This window comes from Staurois parvus, unplaced genomic scaffold (assembly GCF_062004578.1).
Source record: "Staurois parvus isolate SC_StPar_1 unplaced genomic scaffold, SC_StPar_1.0 ptg000132l, whole genome shotgun sequence".
Lineage (NCBI taxonomy): Eukaryota > Metazoa > Chordata > Amphibia > Anura > Ranidae > Staurois > Staurois parvus.
This window is the reverse complement of record NW_028317928.1, coordinates 3,538,689-3,559,193: the sequence shown is the minus strand read 5'-3', so window position 1 is coordinate 3,559,193 and position 20,505 is coordinate 3,538,689. Positions and strand designations below refer to the sequence as shown.

General features: G+C 46.0%; 1 protein-coding gene across 1 annotated transcript in view; it reads right to left on the bottom strand.

Moving 5' to 3' along the window:
- The window catches only part of LOC149466179 (uncharacterized), a 28,940-nt gene extending 8,811 nt beyond the window's left edge, over nucleotides 1-20,129 (bottom strand). The window contains exons 1-7 of the mRNA XM_089672793.1: nucleotides 19,678-20,129; nucleotides 18,804-18,875; nucleotides 18,596-18,693; nucleotides 14,127-14,226; nucleotides 11,290-11,385; nucleotides 6,265-6,353; nucleotides 1,118-1,214 (exon numbers count right to left, since the gene is read on the bottom strand). Coding sequence (XP_089528919.1) covers nucleotides 1,118-1,214; nucleotides 6,265-6,353; nucleotides 11,290-11,385; nucleotides 14,127-14,226; nucleotides 18,596-18,693; nucleotides 18,804-18,837 — 514 coding nt within the window. The 5' untranslated portion in view covers nucleotides 18,838-18,875; nucleotides 19,678-20,129. The remainder of the gene's footprint in view (nucleotides 1-1,117; nucleotides 1,215-6,264; nucleotides 6,354-11,289; nucleotides 11,386-14,126; nucleotides 14,227-18,595; nucleotides 18,694-18,803; nucleotides 18,876-19,677) is intronic.
- Between the last annotated feature and the right edge of the window lie 376 nt (nucleotides 20,130-20,505).

Genomic DNA, 20,505 nt, shown 5'->3' with positions numbered 1-20,505 from the left:
TCAAGGGAGAGGATGTGTGGCCATTAGATTTCTGTTTATTTCTCAGTGGATGGAAGGTGTGGGTCCTCAAGCCTGCCCGGAAGTCAAGGGGGGAGGATGAGTGGTCATTAGGTTCCTGTTTTTTTTTTTCAAAGTGGATGGAGGCTGTGGGTCCTCAGGCCTGCCCTGAAGTCATGGGGGAGGATGAGTGGCCATTAGGTTCCTGTTTTTTTTCTCACTGGATGGAGGGTGTGGGTCTTCAGACCTGCCCTGAAGTCAAGGAGGAGGATGAGTGGCCATTAGGTTCCTGGTTTTATTCTCACTGGATGGAAGGTGTGGGTCCTTAGGCTTGCCTGAAGTCAAGGGGGAGGACGTGTGGCCATTAGGTTCCTGTTTTTATTCTCACTGTATGGAGGGTGTGGGTCCTCAGACCTGCCCTGAAGTCAAAGGGGAGGATGAGTGGCCATTAGGTTCCTGGTTTTATTCTCACTGGATGGAGGGTGTGGGTCCTCAGGCCTTCCCTGATGTCAAAGGGGAGGATGAGTGGACATTAGTTCCCTTTTTTTTCTCACTGGATGGAAGGTGTGGGTCCTCAGGATTGCCTGAAGTCAAGGGGGAGGACGTGTGGACATTAGGATCCTGTGTATTTTCTCACTGGATGATGGAGGGTGTGGGTCCTCAAGCCTGCCCTGAAGTCAAAGGGGAGGATGAGTGGCCATTAGGTTCCTGGTTTTATTCTCACTGGATGGAGGGTGTGGGTCCTCAGACCTGCCCTGAAGTCAAGGAGGAGGATGAGTGGCCATTATGTTCCTTCCTCCCCTGAACCTGGGGGGTTTCTCTTTGGTAGAGCCCCTCAACCTAGTATTCAGCGGTCGGCTTTGGCTGGCCACGAGGAGAGAGGTCCGCCAGGCCTTTTGGCTAGGTAAACCAAGTTTGAAACCTTGTTCCTGTCAGCAGCCTTGCGCCTAGAGGTTCAGGGTAGAGGTCCTACTACTTCGGGGGGTGGACAAAAGCACAACCTTATGTGCACACTTTTTTTGCACACTTATGGGGTTTTGCGCACCACCACAAAACAAAAAGACAAAAAAAACGAAACCCGACTTGACTGGTAGGAAAGGGTTAAGCGTTTTTTACTCACTTGTCCCGATCTCTGGAGGAATTTCTCCCTCCTTACATAGCTCATCGCTCCTGATGTTCATATCTTTATCGTCTTCAACTTTAATCATTTGTACATCCTGAACACCACAAAACAACAGATAGTAAGTTATAGTGTATAAACCAAGAATAAAATGGAAGAGATCATACAACAAAACCAGTCACATCGCACATCCTGAACCCAAAAAACAAAATGGAACCAATTGCTGCTCACCGGTCCTTACATGTGGTGGTTGCATTTGTTTGTTTTTTTTACCAGGTTAAGTGCATTTTCTGCAAGTACAGAAACATTCATGATAATCCGGCCAGAAATCCAATGTCTTTGTAACTTCCTGTGAACTGAACTAAAAACAATGTTATCAGCTTTCTAAGCTACTCTGTGAACAATAGGGCAACAGCTTTTGTGTCATTTAATTAACCCCTCGCCCTCCTGAGGATTTACCCCCCTCTTCCTGACCAAGCCATTTTTTGCTATACGGCGCTGCGTTAACTGACAATTGCGCGATCATGCAACGCTGCCCCAAATAAAATTTACTTCCTTTTTTTCCTACAAATAGAGCTTTCTTTCAGTGGTAATTGATCGCCTGTGTATTTTTTTGTTTGTGCTATAAACAAAAAAAGACTGCCAATTTTGAGAAAAAAACCTATATTTTTGACTTTTTGCTATTATGTCCAGTAAAAAATAAAAGAAAAACAAATTTCGTCATAAATTTAGGCCAAAATGTATTCTGCTCCGTGTCTTTGCTAAAAAAAATTCCAATACCTGTAAATTAATTGGTTTACGTGAAAGTTGTAGCGTCTACAAATGGCGGTATAGATACTGGATTTTTTACTAGTAATGGCGGCAATCAGTGACTAATGGCGGGACTGCGACGGGCATTCTGACACTGGGGGGGGGGGACTGACTAACTGTCAGTGACATCCCCAGTGACACCAATACAGTGATCAGAGCTAATAAAAAGCACTGACACTGTTCTAATGGAACTGGGCAGGAAGGGCTTAACATCTGGGGCAATCAAAGGGTTAACTGTGTGCTGTGTAAGTGCATTACACTGTAAACACACTGCTTTGTATGGCTGTGCTATGCTAAGCCATGCAAAGCAGTGTGCTGAAGCTGACAGAGGAGAGATCTGTGTTGTTTATACACAGGTCTCTCTCTTGTCGGAGATATTCGGCGATCACTGGGTGCCAGCGAGAAATCACCGGCCGGGACCCAATGATTGATAGTCAACGCCGTAAATGGTGGTGAAGCTAGGCTGCATGCGCGCCCCTTACCTGGAACTGCAAAATCACGTATATACAGTAGGGCAAAAAAGTATTTAGTCAGCCACCAATTGTGCAAGTTCTCCCACTTAAAAAGATGAGAGAGGCCTGTAATTGGCATCATAGGTAGACCTCAACTATGAGAGACAAAATGAGAAAAAAAATCCAGACAATCACATTGGCTGATTTGGAAAGAATTGATTTGCACATTATGGTGGTAAATAAGTATTTGGTCAATATCAAAAGTTCATCTCAATACTTTGTTATATATCCTTTGTTGGCAATGACAGAGGTCAAACGTTTTCTGTAAGTCTTCACAAGGTTGGCACACACTGTTGCTGGTATGTTGGCCCATTCCTCCATGCAGATCTCCTCTAGAGCAGTGATGTTTTGGGGCTGTCGCTGGGCAACACAGACTTTCAACTTCCTCCAAAGGTTTTCTATGGGGTTGAGATCTGGAGACTGGCTAGGCCACTCCAGGACCTTGAAATTCTTCCTACGAAGCCACTCCTTCGTTGCCCGGGCGGTATGTTTGGGATCATTGTCATGTTGGAAGACCCAGCCACGTTTCATCTTCAATGCCCTTGCTGATGGAAGGAGGTTTGCACTCAAAATCTCACGATACATGGCCCCATTCATTCTGTCCTGTACATGGATCAGTCGTCCTGGTCCCCAAAGCAAGATGTTGTCACCCCCATGCTTCACAGTAGGTATGGTGTTCTTTGGATGCAACTCAGCATTCTCTCTCCTTCAAACACGACGAGTTGTGTTTCTACCAAACAGTTCTATTTTGGTTTCATCTGACCATATGACATTCTCCCAATCCTCTTCTAGATCATCCAAATGCTCTCTAGCAAACTTCAGACGGGCCCGGACATGTACTGGCTTAAGCAGGGGGACACGTCTGGCACTGCAGGATCTGAGTCCCTTGCGGCGTAGTGTGTTACTGATGGTAGCCTTTGTTACGTTGGTTCCAGCTCTCTGCAGGTCATTCACTAGGTCCCCTCGTGTGGTCCTGGGATTTTTGCTCACCGTTCTTCTGATCATTTTGACCCCACAGGGTTAGATCTTCCATGGAGCCCCAGATCGAGGGAGATTATCAGTGGTCTTGTATGTCTTCCATTTTCTAATTATTGCTCCCACAGTGGATTTGTTCACACCAAGCTGCTTGCCTATTGCAGTTTCAGTCTTCCCAGCCTGGTGCAGGTCTACAATTTTGTTTCTGGTGTCCTTCGACAGCTCTATGGTCTTCACCATAGTGGAGTTTGCAGTGTGACTGTTTGAGGTTGTGGACAGGTGTCTTTTATACTGATAACAAGTTCAAACAGGTGCCATTGATACAGGTAATGAGTGCAGGACAGAGGAGCCTCTTAAAGAAGAAGGTACAGGTCTGTGAGAGCCAGAAATCTTGCTTGTTTGTAGGTGACCAAATACTTATTTTCCACCATAATTTGCAAATAAATTCTTTCCAAATCAGTCAATGTGATTGTCTGTATTTTTTTTCTCATTTTGCGCTCCCCTGCCACTCTGTAGCAGTATATGTGATTTTGCGCTCCCCTGCCACTCTGTAGCAGTATCTTTGTGGTGCGGAAGTGGTTAAAGGAGGGGGGGACGAATCAGGAGAGCAGCCTAGGATGACAACGCTATTCCTCTATTAGATACAGTACAGTGAGTGAGCGTTGACACCTCAGGACAGAAAGTGTGTTATGCCTGGTACAAGTTTTTTTTCATTCAACCCAGTGGGCTGAACAAAAAAAAAAGCTGAGGAGACTGTTGTATGGAGATGTTATGCGATGTTAGTGCAGCGATTGTCCCGCTGTGCTATTGTGTTCTGACAGGGGGACTGCTCCCCCTACCTCTTGTATTCAGCTGTAGCCCAAGATTAGTTATGCTATGTATGTCTATGAGTTGTATTGCGCAGGTATGACTAGAATTTCAGAGGATTCGGGCCAGACTGGATAAGGGCCAATTCACACCGGTGTATTTTAGCAAAGCTGTAAAACGCAGATCAACGGAAGGACATCCAATGACTTATTCACACCATAACTTTGGGATGCGCTAAAATGCAAAATGTATGTTAACAGACATCACAATGTATATCAAGAGACGTCAAAATGTATATAAATAGATGTCAACCTGTACAGTTGTGTTCAAAATAATAGCAGTGTGTTGAAAAAAGTGAATAAAGCTGAAAATCCTTCTAATAGCTTTTATTTCCATACACACAAATGCATTGGGAACACTACACATTCTATTCCAAATCAAAACATGAAGAACAATATAACAAATTTGTGTTGTTCCTCTAAAAAAACTGAAGAAAAGTGAATATTAGACTGTTCAAACAAATAGCAGTGTTTGTATTCCTCTTTACAAACTCAAACATTCACTATATAAACTGAAAAATGTTTGAAGATTTTGCTTTCCTTTGAATCACTTAATGAATATTTAGTTGTATAAGCACTGTTTCTGAGAACTGCTGTACATCTGTGTTGCATGGAGTCAACCAACTTCTGGCACCTGTGAACAGGTATTCCAGCCCAGGATGATTGGACTACATTCCACAGTTCTCTATTTCTTGGTTTTGCCTCAGAAACTGCATTTTTGATGTCACCCCACAAGTTTTATTGGATTAAGATCCGGGGATTGGGCTGGCCAGTCCATAACGTCAATCTTGTTGTTCTGGAACCAAGATGTTGCACATTTACTGGTGTGTTTGGGGTCATTGTCTTGTTGGAACACCCATTTCAAGGGCATTTCCTCTTCAGCATAAGGCAGCATGTCCTCTTCAAGTATTCTGATGTATTCAAACTGATCCATGATCCCTGGTTTGCGATAAATAGGCCCAACACCGTAGTATGAGAAACATCCCCATATCATGATGCTTGCACCACCATGCTTCACTGTCTTCACAGTGTACTGTGGCTTGAATTCAGTGTTTGGGGGTCGTCTGACAAACTGTCTCCGGCCACTAGACCCAAAAAGAACAATCTTACTTTCATCAGTCCACAAAATGTTGCGCCATTTCTCTTTAGGCCAGTCAAAGTGCTCTTTGGCAAATTGTAACCTCTTCAGCACATGTCTTTTTTTCAACAGTGGGACTTTGCGGGGGCTTCTTGCAGATAGCTTGGCTTTAATCAAGGTACGCTGTTCTTCTGAACAATGTCTGGAACGACCCATTTTCCTCAGAATTTCAGAGAGAAATGCACTGTAACCAGCATGTACAACATTTGCTGCCTTCCTTCCTTAAATAAGGGCAATAATTGCCACCTGTTTTTCAAAGAATGAATGACCTCACTAATAGAACTCCGTACTGCTATTATTTTGAACATGCCCCTTTCAATTAGTGATTCAATTACACAGAATCAGCAGCATGCATGTCATGACTGTTGGGTCTGTTGGATTTCTATTACTCTACTACACCTGCTAGAAAATTATTTGCCATGTAGAAATATCATTTCTACCAAAAACAGTGATTGATCAGGTTAGTGATGTCTGACTGCTATTATTTTGAACACAACTGTATGTAAACAAACGTCAAAATGTATGTCAATAGACGTCAGCGCACATTAAAATGGATGGAAATGTACATGCAGTGTGAAATGGCCCTTCGGCCAATTTGGAGGACAGAGAAAACAGCTTTGCTGCTGAGAGAAAAACGCCAATGCTTCTCCTTTGACTTTGAGGATGAGTTGCTCTACAGTGCCCACAGCTACAGAGGAGAGAGATGGGTTGTGTTAAGATAAATTTCCTGCATGTTAAAAAAGACTGGAATGTTCAGGAGCTGCGGTTGACAATGACACCATACAAGGAGCTGATTCACTCTCTGACACCACTTCAGTATTTGAGAAGACCCTCAAATCCGTTTACCTGGTAATCCGGCGATAGCTCGAGATCTCTTTCCAATGAATTAGGGGGACTGGGACATCTTTCTGGTGAATTTCTGTTCCTTGCTCCAACTGTAAAAGCCACATAAAGTGTAAAATAATGTTTTATAACACTGCGTTCAGCATATAGTTGCAATGCTAATAGTTAACAAGTCCACCCCACAGTGGTCACTCCCTGCAAGATCTCACCAACAGCTCTCAGCCACAGCTTCTGATCAGGAGCCAGCGGGACAGGCTCCTGATCATGTGACCGCTGCAAGAGCCAATTACAGTAGTTAGAATTGAGAGACGCCACACCACCTGTGGGCATTAAATCCCACCTCAAGGGCCTTTGGAAGGTGGCATGAAGGAGTTAACAGTGTCATTAACCCCTCACCCTCCAGAGGATTTTCCCCCCTTTCCTGACCATTTTTTGCAATACGGCGCCGCACTATTTTAACTGACAACTGCGCGGTCATGCAACGCTCCACCCAAATTAAATTTACGTCCTTTTTTTCCCACAATCAGAGCTTTCTTTTGGTGGTATTTGATCATCTGTGCGGTTTTTATTTTTTGCGCTGTAAACAAAAAAAGGCCGCCAATTAGGAAAAAAACCCCAATATTTTTGACTTTTTGCTATGAAACATGTCCAATAAAAAAAAAATAAAAAAATAAAATTTCATCAAAAATTTCGGCCAAAATGTATTCTGCTCCGTGTCTTTACTAAAAAAAAAAATCCTAATACGTGTAAATTAATTGGATTACGTGAAAGTTATAGTGTTTACAAATGGCGTTATAGATACTAGAAGTTGTTTTTAATTATATTAGTAATGGCGGTGATCAGCAACTTATAGCACAACTGCGTTGGGCATTCTGACACTGGGGAGGAACTGACTAATGGCCACTGACATCCCCAGTGACACCAATCCAGTGATCAGTGATAATAAAAAGCACTGACACTGTACTAATGGCACTGGGCAGGAAGGGGTTAACGTGGGGTGATCAAAGGGATAACTGTGTGCTGTTTTACTGTGTGTGCTGTGTTTTCACTGTAAGCATGCTGCTATGCAGAGCCATACAAAGCAGTGTGCAGGAGCTGGATCTGGGGCAATCAAAGGGTTAACTGTGTGTGTTTTGCTATGTAACTATGCTATGCAGAGCCATACAAAGCAGTGTGCAGGAGATGGATCTGGGGCGATCAAATGGTTAACTGTGTGCTGTGTGTGTTTAACTATGCTATGCAGAGCTATACAAAGCAGCATGCTGGTGCTGACAGGGGAGAGATCTGTGTTGTTTACACACAGACCTCTCCCCTATCAGTGTTCCTCAGTGATCGCCGGGTGCCGACAGGGAATCTCCGGCCGGGACCCGGTGATCGACAGCTGTAGCCATCAATGGCAGCGCGGGTAGGGCGGTGCACGCGCCCCCTAACCGGAAATGCAAAATCATGTATATATGCAGTGAAGGAAATGCGTATTTGCTCCCCTGCTGATTTTGAATGTTTGCCCATTCAAAAAGAAATGATCGGTCTAAAAATCGAATGTTCGGTGTATTGTAACACTGAGAGACAGAATAGCAACAGCAAATTCATCAGAAATGCATGTCTAACAAATGATGACTGATTTGCATGTTCATGAGGGAAATAAGTATTTGATCCCCTATCATTCAGCAGGATTTCTGGCTACCAGGCCTCTTTCATACAGGTAACAAGCTGAGATTAGAAGCCGTCTCTTAACCCCTTGCCTACCAGGCACTTATACTCCCATCTTTACCAGGCCAATTTTCAGCTTTCAGCGCTGTCGCAATTTGATTGACAATTGCGCAGTCATGCAAGATTGTACCCATATGAAATTTTTATCATTTTTTTCTCACAAATAGAGCTTTCTTTTGGTGGTATTTAATCGCCGCTGGGCACTTTACTTTTTGCTCTATAAACAAAAAAAGTGCAAAACATGTGAAAAAAAAAAAAGTTTCTTTGTTTCTATTATAAAATTTTTCAAACAAGTAATTTTTCTCCATCACTGCTGTGCGTTGATGAGGCAGCACTGATGGGCACTGATAGGCGGCACTGACAGGCAGCACTGATAGGCAGCACAAATGAGGTGGCACGGATAGGCGGCACTGATAGGCAGCACTAATGAGGTGGCACGGATAGGCGGCACTGATATGCGGCACTGATAGGCGACACTGACTGGCATCACTGCTGGGCACTGACTGGCGGCACTGCTGGGCACTGACTGGCACAACCGCTGGGCACTGACTGGCACAACCGCTGGGCTGCACTGATGGGCACTGGTGGGTGGCACTGGTGGGCACAGGTGGGTGGCGCTGCTGGACACAGCTAGGTGGTACTTCTGGGCACAGGTGGGTGCACTGCTGGGCACAGGTGGGCAGAGCTAGTGGATGCACTGCTGGGCACAAGTGGGTGGAACTTGTGGGTGGCACTGCTGGGCACCGATCATCAGGGCACTGATCATCAGTGCCCTGATGATCGGTGCCGATCCCTGCTCTAACAACTGCTGGTTCTCGGCAGTACTTTCCTCACGATCTGACAGTGTGAGGAAAGTGCAGCCGAGAACCGGCAATTGCATTTCCCAGTGATCAGCGTGTCATTGGACACGGCTGATCACGTGGTAAAAGGCCGCTGTGTTTGGCCTTTTACCACATCACGTGATCAGCTGTGTCCGTAGGACACAGCGATCACAGAGATCGCCGGGTGCACGCCCTGGAGAGCGCGTTCTGGGAGGACGTCATATGACGCCCACCCAGAACTGGCCGGCCGCAGTGTAGACGTCATTCGGCTATCTGCGGTCGGCAAGTAGTTAAAGGGAGTGCTGCTAATCTCATTTTGTTACCTGTATAAAAGACACCTGTCCACAGGAGCAATCAAACAATCTGATTCCAAACTCTCCACCATGGCAAAGACCAAAGAGCTGTCCAAGGATGTCAGGGACAAGATTGTAGACCTACACAAGGCTGGAGTGGGCTACTAAACTTTCGCCAAGCAGCTTGGTGAGAAGGTGACAACAGCTGGTGCAATCATTCACAAATGGAAGAAATCAGCAAGGGATCAAATACTTATTTCCTTCACTGTACGTGATTTTGTGCAGCCCTGCTGTCCTGTAGCAGTAGTTCTGCTTTAGGGTGGTGGTGAAGCAGTTAAACCCACATCATAAAAACCTATCAGTAAATTCTGTACATACTCAGCCACTATGGGATTCGTTTTCTGTATTCTGCAAAAAAACCTGGTTGATCCTGCTGTTCTCTATTGCTCCCTCTTGTCCATGTCCCCAATGCAGTTGGGGGTTTTACAGAGCAGTGTTGGCAGCTCTGCACATGCTCAGTTTTCATTGTATTTTCTACCCGAAGCATTTTCTCCGTATACATCTGAGCAGCCCATGTGATTATAGAGTCACACACGTGGGCGTATACACACTAGTGAATGACAGCCCACTCCCTCCCTCTTCCTCCATGCCCACTAACCAGCTAAACACAATGGGGGGTTATTACATCTTGATTGATGGAAGCTTTGCCACTCTGTTATTCTAAATCAGGGGTCTTCAAACTTTCTAAGCAAAGGGCCGGTTTACTGTCCTTCAGGCTTTAGGGGGGCCTGATTGTGGACATTGGGAGTAGAAAATGCCTCAGCATCAGTGGGAGTAGACAATGTCTCAGACTTGATGGTCAGTGGAAGTAAAAAAATGACAAAGCACTTGTGGTCAGTAGAGGGCAAATGGTGCCCCACTGTTGGTGTCCGTTTAAGGAATAGTGCTGCATTGTTGGTGTCAGTGAAGGGAGTAGTGACCCATTGTTGGTGTCAGTGGAAGGAATAGTACCTCGTATCAGTGGAAAGAACAGTGCCCCAAGGGCAGGATGAAAGCAAGCAAAGGGCCACATTTGGCCTGCGGGCCGCAGTTTGCATTGAAGTAAAAGGACGCTATTTTGCATTGAAATCATTAGGGACCTATTTGCAGTGAAGTCAATGGGGCTCAATTTTACATTGAAATCAATGGGACGTGATTTTGCACTGAAGTCAATAGGGGACATTTTTGCCTTGAAGTCAAAGGACGCTATTTTGAATTGAAATCATTAGGGACCTATTTGCAATGAAGTCAATGGGACGCAATTTTGTATTGAAGTCAATGGGACGTGATTTTGTACCGAAGTCAGTAGGAGACGTTTTTGCCTTGAAGTCAAAGGACGCTATTTTGCATTGAAATCATTAGGGACCTATTTGCAATGAAGTCAATGGGACGCAATTTTGCATTGAAGTCAATGGGACGTGATTTTGCACGGAAGTCAATAGGGGACGTTTTTACATTGAAGTCAAAGGACTCTGTTTTGCATTGAAGTCATTAGGGACCTATTTTCAGTGAAGTCAATGGGACGCAATTTTGCATTGAAACCAATGGGATGTGATTTTGCACTGAAGTCAATAGGGGACGTTTTTGCATTGAAGTCAAAGGATGCTATTTTGCATTGAAATCATTAGGGACCTATTTGCAATGAAGTCAATGGGATGCAATTTTGCATTGAAGTCAATGGGATGTGATTTGGCATTGAAGTCAACTTTTTTTCTATCAGCAAAACATAGATAACCCTATTTTCGGCCTATAATTTTTGGCGGCTGATATGTCGGTGCATCACTAGTTATAACCCCTGTCAGATTTTTTTTTTCACCATCTGTGTCCCATGTCGGAGATTTCCCTTCACTTCCTGTCCCATAGCCAAATAGAAAGTGAGAGAAATTAAGGGAATCTCTTGGGGACCCCCCAGGTCACCAGAACTAGTGTCCCCACTGGAAGATTTCCCCTCTATTACTTTTCTGGGGACGGCCCAAAATTTGAGATTTTCTTTATTTTGACTTTCAATGATAATGGTGAATGGGACAAATAGAGAGGGGGGATCTCCTTAACGGGGGCACAGACAGTAATAAAAACTGACGGGGTCTAATCCCTCTCCACTCCCATCCAAAACGGAAAAAAAAAATTGCCGTTAGTAATACTTTAAGAGGGATCTGTTCACTCACCTGTGCTGATCTCTATAGGAAATTCCTCCTTCTTGATCCTTACTTGTCCTTCTTCCTCCTCCTCAGCTTTGACATCTCTCTGAGTGTCTCCGGGGTCTGTGAATAAAGATGAGAGTGAAGCCCCCTGTACTGAGATGTATGAGAGACCCCAGAGAGTGTGTGTGGGGGGAGACTGGTCACGTCTCAATGACATGATGTGAGGAGGAGAGGTGGAGTCTAATAGAGGCTGATGGCTCCTGACCCCCCCCCCCCCCACTGGGCACATACTGTCCCCCCATTGCTGTCTACTGACAGAGAAGGGAGGAGAAAAAGAGATTGTTGTAGTGACTGAACAAGGAGGATCAGGGACTCTTCTCTGGATTTAGGGTCGGTTCACACTATAGAACGCAGTCCAGATGCATTCCGGATGCATTTTTAGCGCGTTCTTGATGCGTTCGGGTGCGTTTTTTAAGCCGACTGGGCGTGGTGACATCAGAGCCCCTCCCCTACGCGTTACGCATTATGAATCATTTTCCCCTGATGAAGCCACGTGGCCGGTAGCGTAACACGTAGGGGAGGGGCTCTGACGTCACCACGCCCAGTCGGCTTATCACGGCGAGTATAGCAAGTGTGCAGGGCACACAAGGAGTTGTCTACTAAGCTGATTATAATTGATTTACATGTGAGTGGGATTACTAGCTTTGCAATAAAGTGTTTTTTAAAGGATAAAGCACTATCTCTTGCTTTCTTTTTTGGCACTATATATGTGGAGTTTTGGAGTGAATACAAGGAGGAATAGACCCCTGGAGGAGAGAAGGAGAAAAATCCATCCATCCATTTATCCTCAGACCAACATAGGATAGTATAAAGTGGAGAGACACCAGGTGGATGATTAGAAAATCGTAGCGTGGAACCATCCAAAGGAAGTTAAGAGCAACATTGTACTCATCTATCCTTTTAGGATAAACAGCTATTTTAGCCTATATATTGGGCTAGAAAAGGAAGTGAGCGCACAAGAGAGCATTATTTATTCCGCAGCCATCCACGTGTTGGAACAAATCCATTTGTTTGTTTTTATAATATTTCATGAAAGGAGGACTTTTTTTATTATATGTTTCTGGACACATGCTGATGGGATATATTGCTTATGGATTGATGGAATTTATTGGTTTTGGTCATTACTACATTTCATTTATTTTAGGAGGATGATATAAATAATTTTTATTTTTTTTACACAATTGTATGGTAAAAAATGTTTTTCATAATTCTTTAGTATATTAATTAATTAGCACGGGAGCGCAGCACTATTGTTTGATTATATCCAGTACAGAAAAAATGTGGCATGTTCTACTTTTTTTTTCCTGCAACCGGAACGCACTGGAACCGCAAGCTCTGATGTCAACTATGACACTGACCACCATATCACCTACTTTCTGTGCGTTTTGGGTGCAGGAAAAAAGCAATTGAAATGCATGTAGTGTGAACTGGCCATTACCCTAGGTGTACACCTATGCAGGTTGTGTTTTGTGCATTTCTGCATTGCGTTTTTGCCACGTTTTTGATGCATTTTTTTTTTCATTTTTCTTGTTGCTAGGCAGATTTTAAACGCAAACACAGCAAAGGTATGATGGAACTTGTAGTTTCGCAACAGCCGGAGGGCAGCAAGTCTGACACCCCTGATGTACAGGCTCCAAATGGAATCCGCAAACTAGAGGCTTTTTTTGCAAATGAAGCCTCCGGCCTGCATGTGACCCCAAAGTCATGACGGAATTCAGGATCGCATGATTGAAAACTACTGTGATTGATGGCTATAGGGTCTGGTTAAGTCAAGGTTCACACCTATGCACGTTGCGTTGGGTGCGATTGGTGCGTTTCTGCATTGCGTTTTTGCTGTGTTTATTTTTTCTTGTTGCTAGGCAGATTTGAAATGCAAAACAAATCAAAAACGCGTCAAAAACGCACCAAAAACTCAATACGTGCTTTTCTGTAGCGTTCCCATTGAAGTCTATAGAACCAAAAACGCAACGGTTTGCGTTCCAGAAAGTCCCTCAACCTTTAAAAAAAAACCGTATAGGCAAATTTGAAATGCAAAATGCATCAAAAACGCGGCAAAAACGCAATGCATGCTAAGGTGTGGTGAAGTCAAGGTTCACACTAATGCAGGTTGCGTTTCTGTATTGCGTTTTTGCTGCGTCTTTCTTTTTCTTGTTGCTAGGCAGATTTTAAATGCGAAACACATCAAAAACGCGGCAATTAACGCATCAAAAACGCGGTAAAAACGCAATATATGTTTTCCTGCAGCTTTCCCATTGAAGTCTATAAAACCAAGTCCCCGACTCTTTCTGAAAAAAGCACTGGGAGAAAACGCAGAGATGTAAATGTGTCTCATAGGAAAACATGGTAAATGGACTGTACTGCGTTTCTGCAAGACGCTGCGGAAAACGCTCAAGTGTAAACCTGGGGTTATGAAGGCCATACATGGTTCGAACCCCAAACCCCGCAAACGACGGAAACGTCGGCTCGGTAATCCGATGGTGCCATCAATGATTTCGAAAATCGGCCGACCAAGTCATAAAGTTCACCCCATATAACAGGCAAAACTTCTTCCACATCACGGCTCATGCGCATATTTTATTTTTTAAAACAATCGTACGATTTGACCATCATTGAGTCGAAAATCGGTAGTTTTTCATGAAATTTTCCAACATTCCGATTACCGAAAAGGGCAGGAGCCATCTAAATCAGCAGGTGCCATTGACCCACTAACAGAGCGAAAATCGGCCAATTATTCTTAGGTTCAGAGAAAAATAGGTTGATTTTCGCCCCATGTATGGCCGGACTTAGTGTTTATTACTCACCTGGGCTGATCTCTGGAGGATCTTCCTCCTCCTTACACGGATCATCTCCCCCAAAGAACAAATCATCATCTTTAACTTTAACAACGATTAGGCCTTCCCCCTGGATCAGACAAACAAGTTTAGTTAGTAATAGTTTTATAAGATGAGCAAAACAAGACTTAATCTCGTAGACCAGGTTCACACCAATGCCTAATGTGCGGGACAAGCTGCGAATCCTGTGCGTTTCTCACACCGCACTGCAATCACATGGCGTTCATGCCATCTGGTGCGGGTGTCAATGTTAAATGAATGCAAGTGTCTGATCCAAACGCACACCTTCCTGCGTTAACAATGGCGGTTTGTATAAGTGGGTGCTGCAGCGATCATCGGCCGGAACCGAACAGAATCAGCGAGGGAGAATGTCACCAGCACACCGAGGATCACCAATATGGGGCCAGACGTTTGAATGAACAGGACGGGTGATCTGTATATGGGGAGGATGGGTGATCTGTATACAGGGTGGACAGGTGATCTGTATACAGGGTGGACGGGTGATCTGTATACAGGGTGGACGGGTGATCTGTATACAGGGTGGAAGGGTGATCTGTATACAGGGTGGAAGGGTGATCTGTATACAGGGTGGACGGGTGATCCGTATACGTGGCAGAGGGGAGATCCATATACGGGGAGGACGGGCGATCCGTATACGGGGAGCACGGGAGATCCGTATACGGGGTGGACGAGTGATCCGTATACGGGGAGGACGGGAGATCCGTATACGGGGAGGACGGGAGATCCGTATACGGGGAGGACGAGAGATCCGTATACGGGGAGGACGGGAGATCCGTATACGGGGAGGACGGGAGATCCGTATACGGGGAGGACGGGAGATCCGTATACGGGGAGGACGGGAGATCCGTATACGGGGAGGACGAGAGATCCGTATACGGGGAGGACGGGAGATCCGTATACGGGGAGGACGGGAGATCCGTATACGGGGTGGACGGGAGATCCGTATACGGGGAGGACGGGAGATCCGTATACGGGGAGGACAGGAGATCCGTATACGGGGAGCACGGGAGATCCGTATACGGGGAGGACGGGAGATCCGTATACGGGGTGGACGGGAGATCCGTATACGGGGAGGACGGGAGATCCGTATACGGGGAGGACGGGAGATCCGTATACGGGGAGGAAGGGAGATCCGTATACGGGGAGGACGGGAGATCCGTATACGGGGTGGACGGGAGATCCGTATACGGGGAGGACGGGAGATCCGTATACGGGGAGGACAGGAGATCCGTATACGGGGAGGAAGGGAGATCCGTATACGGGGAGGACGGGAGATCCGTATACGGGGTGGACGGGAGATCCGTATACGGGGAGGACGGGAGATCCGTATACGGGGAGGACGGGAGATCCGTATACGGGGAGGTCGGGAGATCCGTATACGGGGTGGACGAGTGATCCGTATACGGGGAGGACGGGAGATCCGTATACGGGGAGGACGGGAGATCCGTATACGGGGAGGACGGGAGATCCGTATACGGGGAGGACGGGAGATCCGTATACGGGGTGGACGGGAGATCCGTATACGGGGAGGACGGGAGATCCGTATACGGGGAGGACGGGAGATCCGTATACGGGGAGGACGGGAGATCCGTATACGGGGAGGACGGGAGATCCGTATACGGGGAGGACGGGAGATCCGTATACGGGGAGGACGGGAGATCCGTATACGGGGAGGACGGGAGATCCGTATACGGGGAGGTCGGGAGATCCGTATACGGGGTGGACGGGAAATCCGTATACGGGGTGGACGGGAAATCCATATACGGGGTGGACGGGCAATCCGAATACAGGGACAGAATAGAGTAAAACCCTGTATACGGGGTGGATGGCCGATCCGTATACGGGGTGGATGGGTGATCCGTATACGGGGTGGATGGGAGATCCGTATACGGGGTGGATGGGAGATCCGTATACGGGGTGGATGGGAGATCCGTATACGGGGTGGACGGGAGATCCGTATACGGGGAGGACGGGAGATCCGTATACGGGGAGGACGGGAGAGCCGTATACGGGGAGGTCGGGAGATCCGTATACGGGGTGGACGAGTGATCCGTATACGGGGAGGACGGGAGATCCGTATACGGGGAGGACGGGAGATCCGTATACGGGGAGGACGGGAGATCCGTATACGGGGAGGACGGGAGATCCGTATACGGGGAGGTCGGGAGATCCGTATACGGGGTGGACGGGAAATCCGTATACGGGGTGGACGGGAAATCCATATACGGGGTGGACGGGCAATCCGAATACAGGGACAGAATAGAGTAAAACCCTGTATACGGGGTGGATGGCCGATCCGTATACGGGGTGGATGGGAGATCCGTATACGGGGTGGATGGGAGATCCGTATACGGGGTGGATGGGAGATCCGTATACGGGGTGGACGGGAGATCCGTATACGGGGTGGACGGGAGATCCGTATACGGGGTGGACGGGAGATCCGTATACGGGGAGGACGGGAGATCCGTATACGGGGTGGACGGGAGATCCGTATACGGGGTGAATGGGAGATCCGTATACGGGGTGGATGGGAGATCCGTATACGGGGTGGACGGGAGATCCGTATACGGGGTGGAAGGGAGATCCGTATACGGGGAGGACGGGAGATCCGTATACGGGGTGGATGGCCGATCCGTATACGGGGTGGATGGGAGATCCGTATACAGGGTGGACGGGAGATCCGTATACGGGGTGGACGGGAGATCCGTATACGGGGTGGATGGGAGATCCGTATACGGGGTGAATGGGAGATCCGTATACGGGGTGGATGGGAGATCCGTATACGGGGTGGACGGGAGATCCGTATACGGGGTGGAAGGGAGATCCGTATACGGGGAGGGCGGGAGATCCGTATACGGGGTGGATGGCCGATCCGTATACGGGGTGGATGGGAGATCCGTATACGGGGTGGATGGGAGATCTGTATATGGGGTGGACGGGAGATCCGTATACGGGGTGGACGGGAGATCCGTATACGGGGTGGAAGGGAGATCCGTATACGGGGTGGAAGGGAGATCCGTATACGGGGTGGATGGGAGATCCGAATACAGGGACAGAATAAAGTAAAACAGAACATATTTTGTTCTGTTTTACTCTATTCTTTTCTTTTCACTTTTTTTTTGTATTCTTACCTATTCCTTTATTTTCTATTCTATTTCATTCAATCCTTGTTTTCGATTTCAAATTTGTTTTTGAATTCAGATCGATTTGAATTCCTGCCAAATTTTGTTTCGTTATTTCAGATTCGTTTAAATTTGTCCCAATTTTGATTGGGAACTAAACGAACCGAACATGTCTAAGTACAACGTATGTAGAAGGTTTTGTGTCATCTCTGTGTATCACCTGAGGCCAGTGACTTCACTGGGTACATGGAAGGGTATACAACCACTTCAAGTAGTGGAGGTGTATGGCATGTTTTTGGAGACGAAGGATATTGTTTAGTGTCACTTTAACCACTTCCCGTCCGGCCCATGTATATAAACGGTCAGAAGGGAGCAGTGCAGGGGCGGATTGCCGTTCATTTTAGCTTGTGCACGCTCCCTGGGAGCACGCACTGCGATCCGGGCCCGCTGTGGAACACCGATCGCTGTATGGGATCTCTGTGTGAGGTCCTGATCATGTGATCACTGATTGGCCAATCAGTGATCACATGAATGGTAGTAAACAAGATGTCACTTCCTGATATCATTGCTTACTATGTGTGAAATATGTGAATGATCACAGAGATCACATGGTACAAGGCTATTCACAACAGCCTTGAACCCTGTGACAAGCTGTGACCAATCACAGCTCTCACAGTATTTCTCAATGGCAGCAAGAATGCAGCCAGAGAGAAGGAAAAATTATTGCTTTTACAGTTTTTATGGGTGTAAAAGCAATGTGTAAAAAAAAAAAAAAATTCTTCATCACCCCCCACAAGTAGTACAGTGTCAGCATGGTGACGGTATGTTTAAAAAAAAAAAAATATATAAAAAAAATAAAAATGTAAGAAAATGTTTTGAAAAATTATAATTCTTGGTTATAAACTAATTTGGGTTATTTTTTTTTTGCTAAAAGGACAACCGAATACATTTTGGCCAAGATTTATGAAGGAAGATTATTTATTTGCAAAATTTTATAAGAAAAAAACATTTTTTTCAAAATTTTTGGACTTTTTTATTTATATAGCAAAAAAAATAAATATCCCAGTGGTGAATAAATACCACCAAAATAAAGTTTTATCTGTCTTGAAAAAAATGCTAAAAAAGTTCATATGGGTACAGTGTTGCATGACCGCGCAATTGTCATTCATAGTGTGACAGTGCTGAAAGCTGAAAACTGGCCTGGACTGGAAGGGGGTGAAAGTGTCTGGACTGGAAGGGGTTAAGTTGCCAATTATGACAGATTAGATTGTATCTATACTCTTTCTTCTTGCTTACTAGATAACCCTTGAAGATCTTGTGACCCTTCCGTATAGAGTCCCGGGAATACAGAGGACGGGGACATCTCTCTGGTGGGTTCCCATTACTGGATCCATCTGTAGGAAACACACACACTGACTGAATACATTGTTTCTATGTCTTTCTATCAGAGGATGTGTGTATCTAGGTGGATCCTCAATACAAGAAATGAAAAGTCTCCTCTTACCCGGTGATGTAAGGGGCGGCCAGTCCTCCATCATGACGTCCAGCTGGTGCCTTACTTATAAATTCAGCTGATCTGTAACAGTCGAGTGGTAACAAGTCTCAGAATAACACAGTAAAGGATTCATTAACGATGGGTAAGTGGGAATGGGTCAGATATTACCAGCAATGATGCGTTTTTGAAAACGATCGGTGATAACTAAATCATGTAAGGCTGGGTTCACACTGCCGCGAGCTGGGATCTGACTTGTGAGACCCCCCAAGTCGCATGACATGTGAAGTCCCACGTTAGTCAATGAGAGCGGTCTTAATTAACTGAAGTCGCCCCGACTTTAGAAATGGTTCTTTTACTACAAGGAGACTTCTATCTTTAACCACTTACCTGCCGCCCCATAGCAGATGTACTGCTACAGGGCGGCTTTACTGGGCAAAATCACGGAAATACGGTATATACTGTACACGATTTTGCATTTCCGGGTGGAGGGCGCGCGCACCGCCCTACCCGCGCTGCTATTGGCTCGTGAGGATGTCAATCATAAGTTCCTGGATGGCAAATTTCGACCTGAGAGGGCATAGATCTGTATGTAAACAACACAGATCCCTCTCAGCATGGACATGCTGCTTTCTATCTCTCTGCTGTGAGGACGTAAATTTAATTTGGGTGCGGCATCCCATGACCGCGCAATTGTCAGTTAAAGTAACGCAGCGCCGTATTGCATAAAATGGCCTGGTCAGGAAGGGGGGAAATCCTCTGGAGGGCAAGGGGTTAAAAAAAAAACAGGTAAAAATTCACCGGGACAGAGTTGTAATGATATGTTCAGTTTTACTAACACAGACCAAAATTTCAAAGCGGGTTCAGGCGCTAAGATTTATTTTACCGTCCATCCTGAAGGGGGTAAACGGCCTCTAAGCCCAACGAAGCCTGTAGGATGCCTTCAGGAAGATCCCGCCTACGTTGCAGGTTACGGTCACATCTCAGCGCACACCTTTATAATTTCACACTAATCAAGAGAAGAAAAAAAAGGAAAAGGAACATAAAATCGGATCACTTTTTTTTTTACTGTTGGCGCTATAAAAATCCTGTATAATAATAAAACTGAAATTTACAGAAACAGCTAACTACACAGATACAATACATACCAGATACATACAATATGTAAGGTACAAAATAAAATATAAAGATGGCTTGTTTTATATGCTACGGGATTTTTACTTCTGTCCATATAGTACATAAAATGTTCCTAAACCCCGGACCCTGCATTCACTATATCCGCTCTCCCCGGACCCCGCATTCACTATATCCGCTCTCCCCGGACCCTACATTCACTATATCCGCTCTCCCCGGACCCTGCATTCACTATATCCGCTCTCCCCGGACCCCGCATTCACTAAATCCGCTCTCCCCGGACCCTGCATTCACTAAATCTGGTCTCCCAGGACCCTGCATTCACTATATCCGCTCTCCCCGGACCCTGCATTCACTATATCCGCTCTCCCCAGACCCTGCATTCACTATATCCGCTCTCCCTGGACCACGCATTCACTATATCCGCTCTCCCCGGACCCTGCATTCACTACATCCACTCTCCCCGGACCCTGCATTCACTATATCTGGTCTCCCCAGACCCTTCATTCACTATATCTGCTCTCCCCGGACCCTGCATTCACTATATCTGCTCTCCCTGGACCCTGCATTCCCTATATCT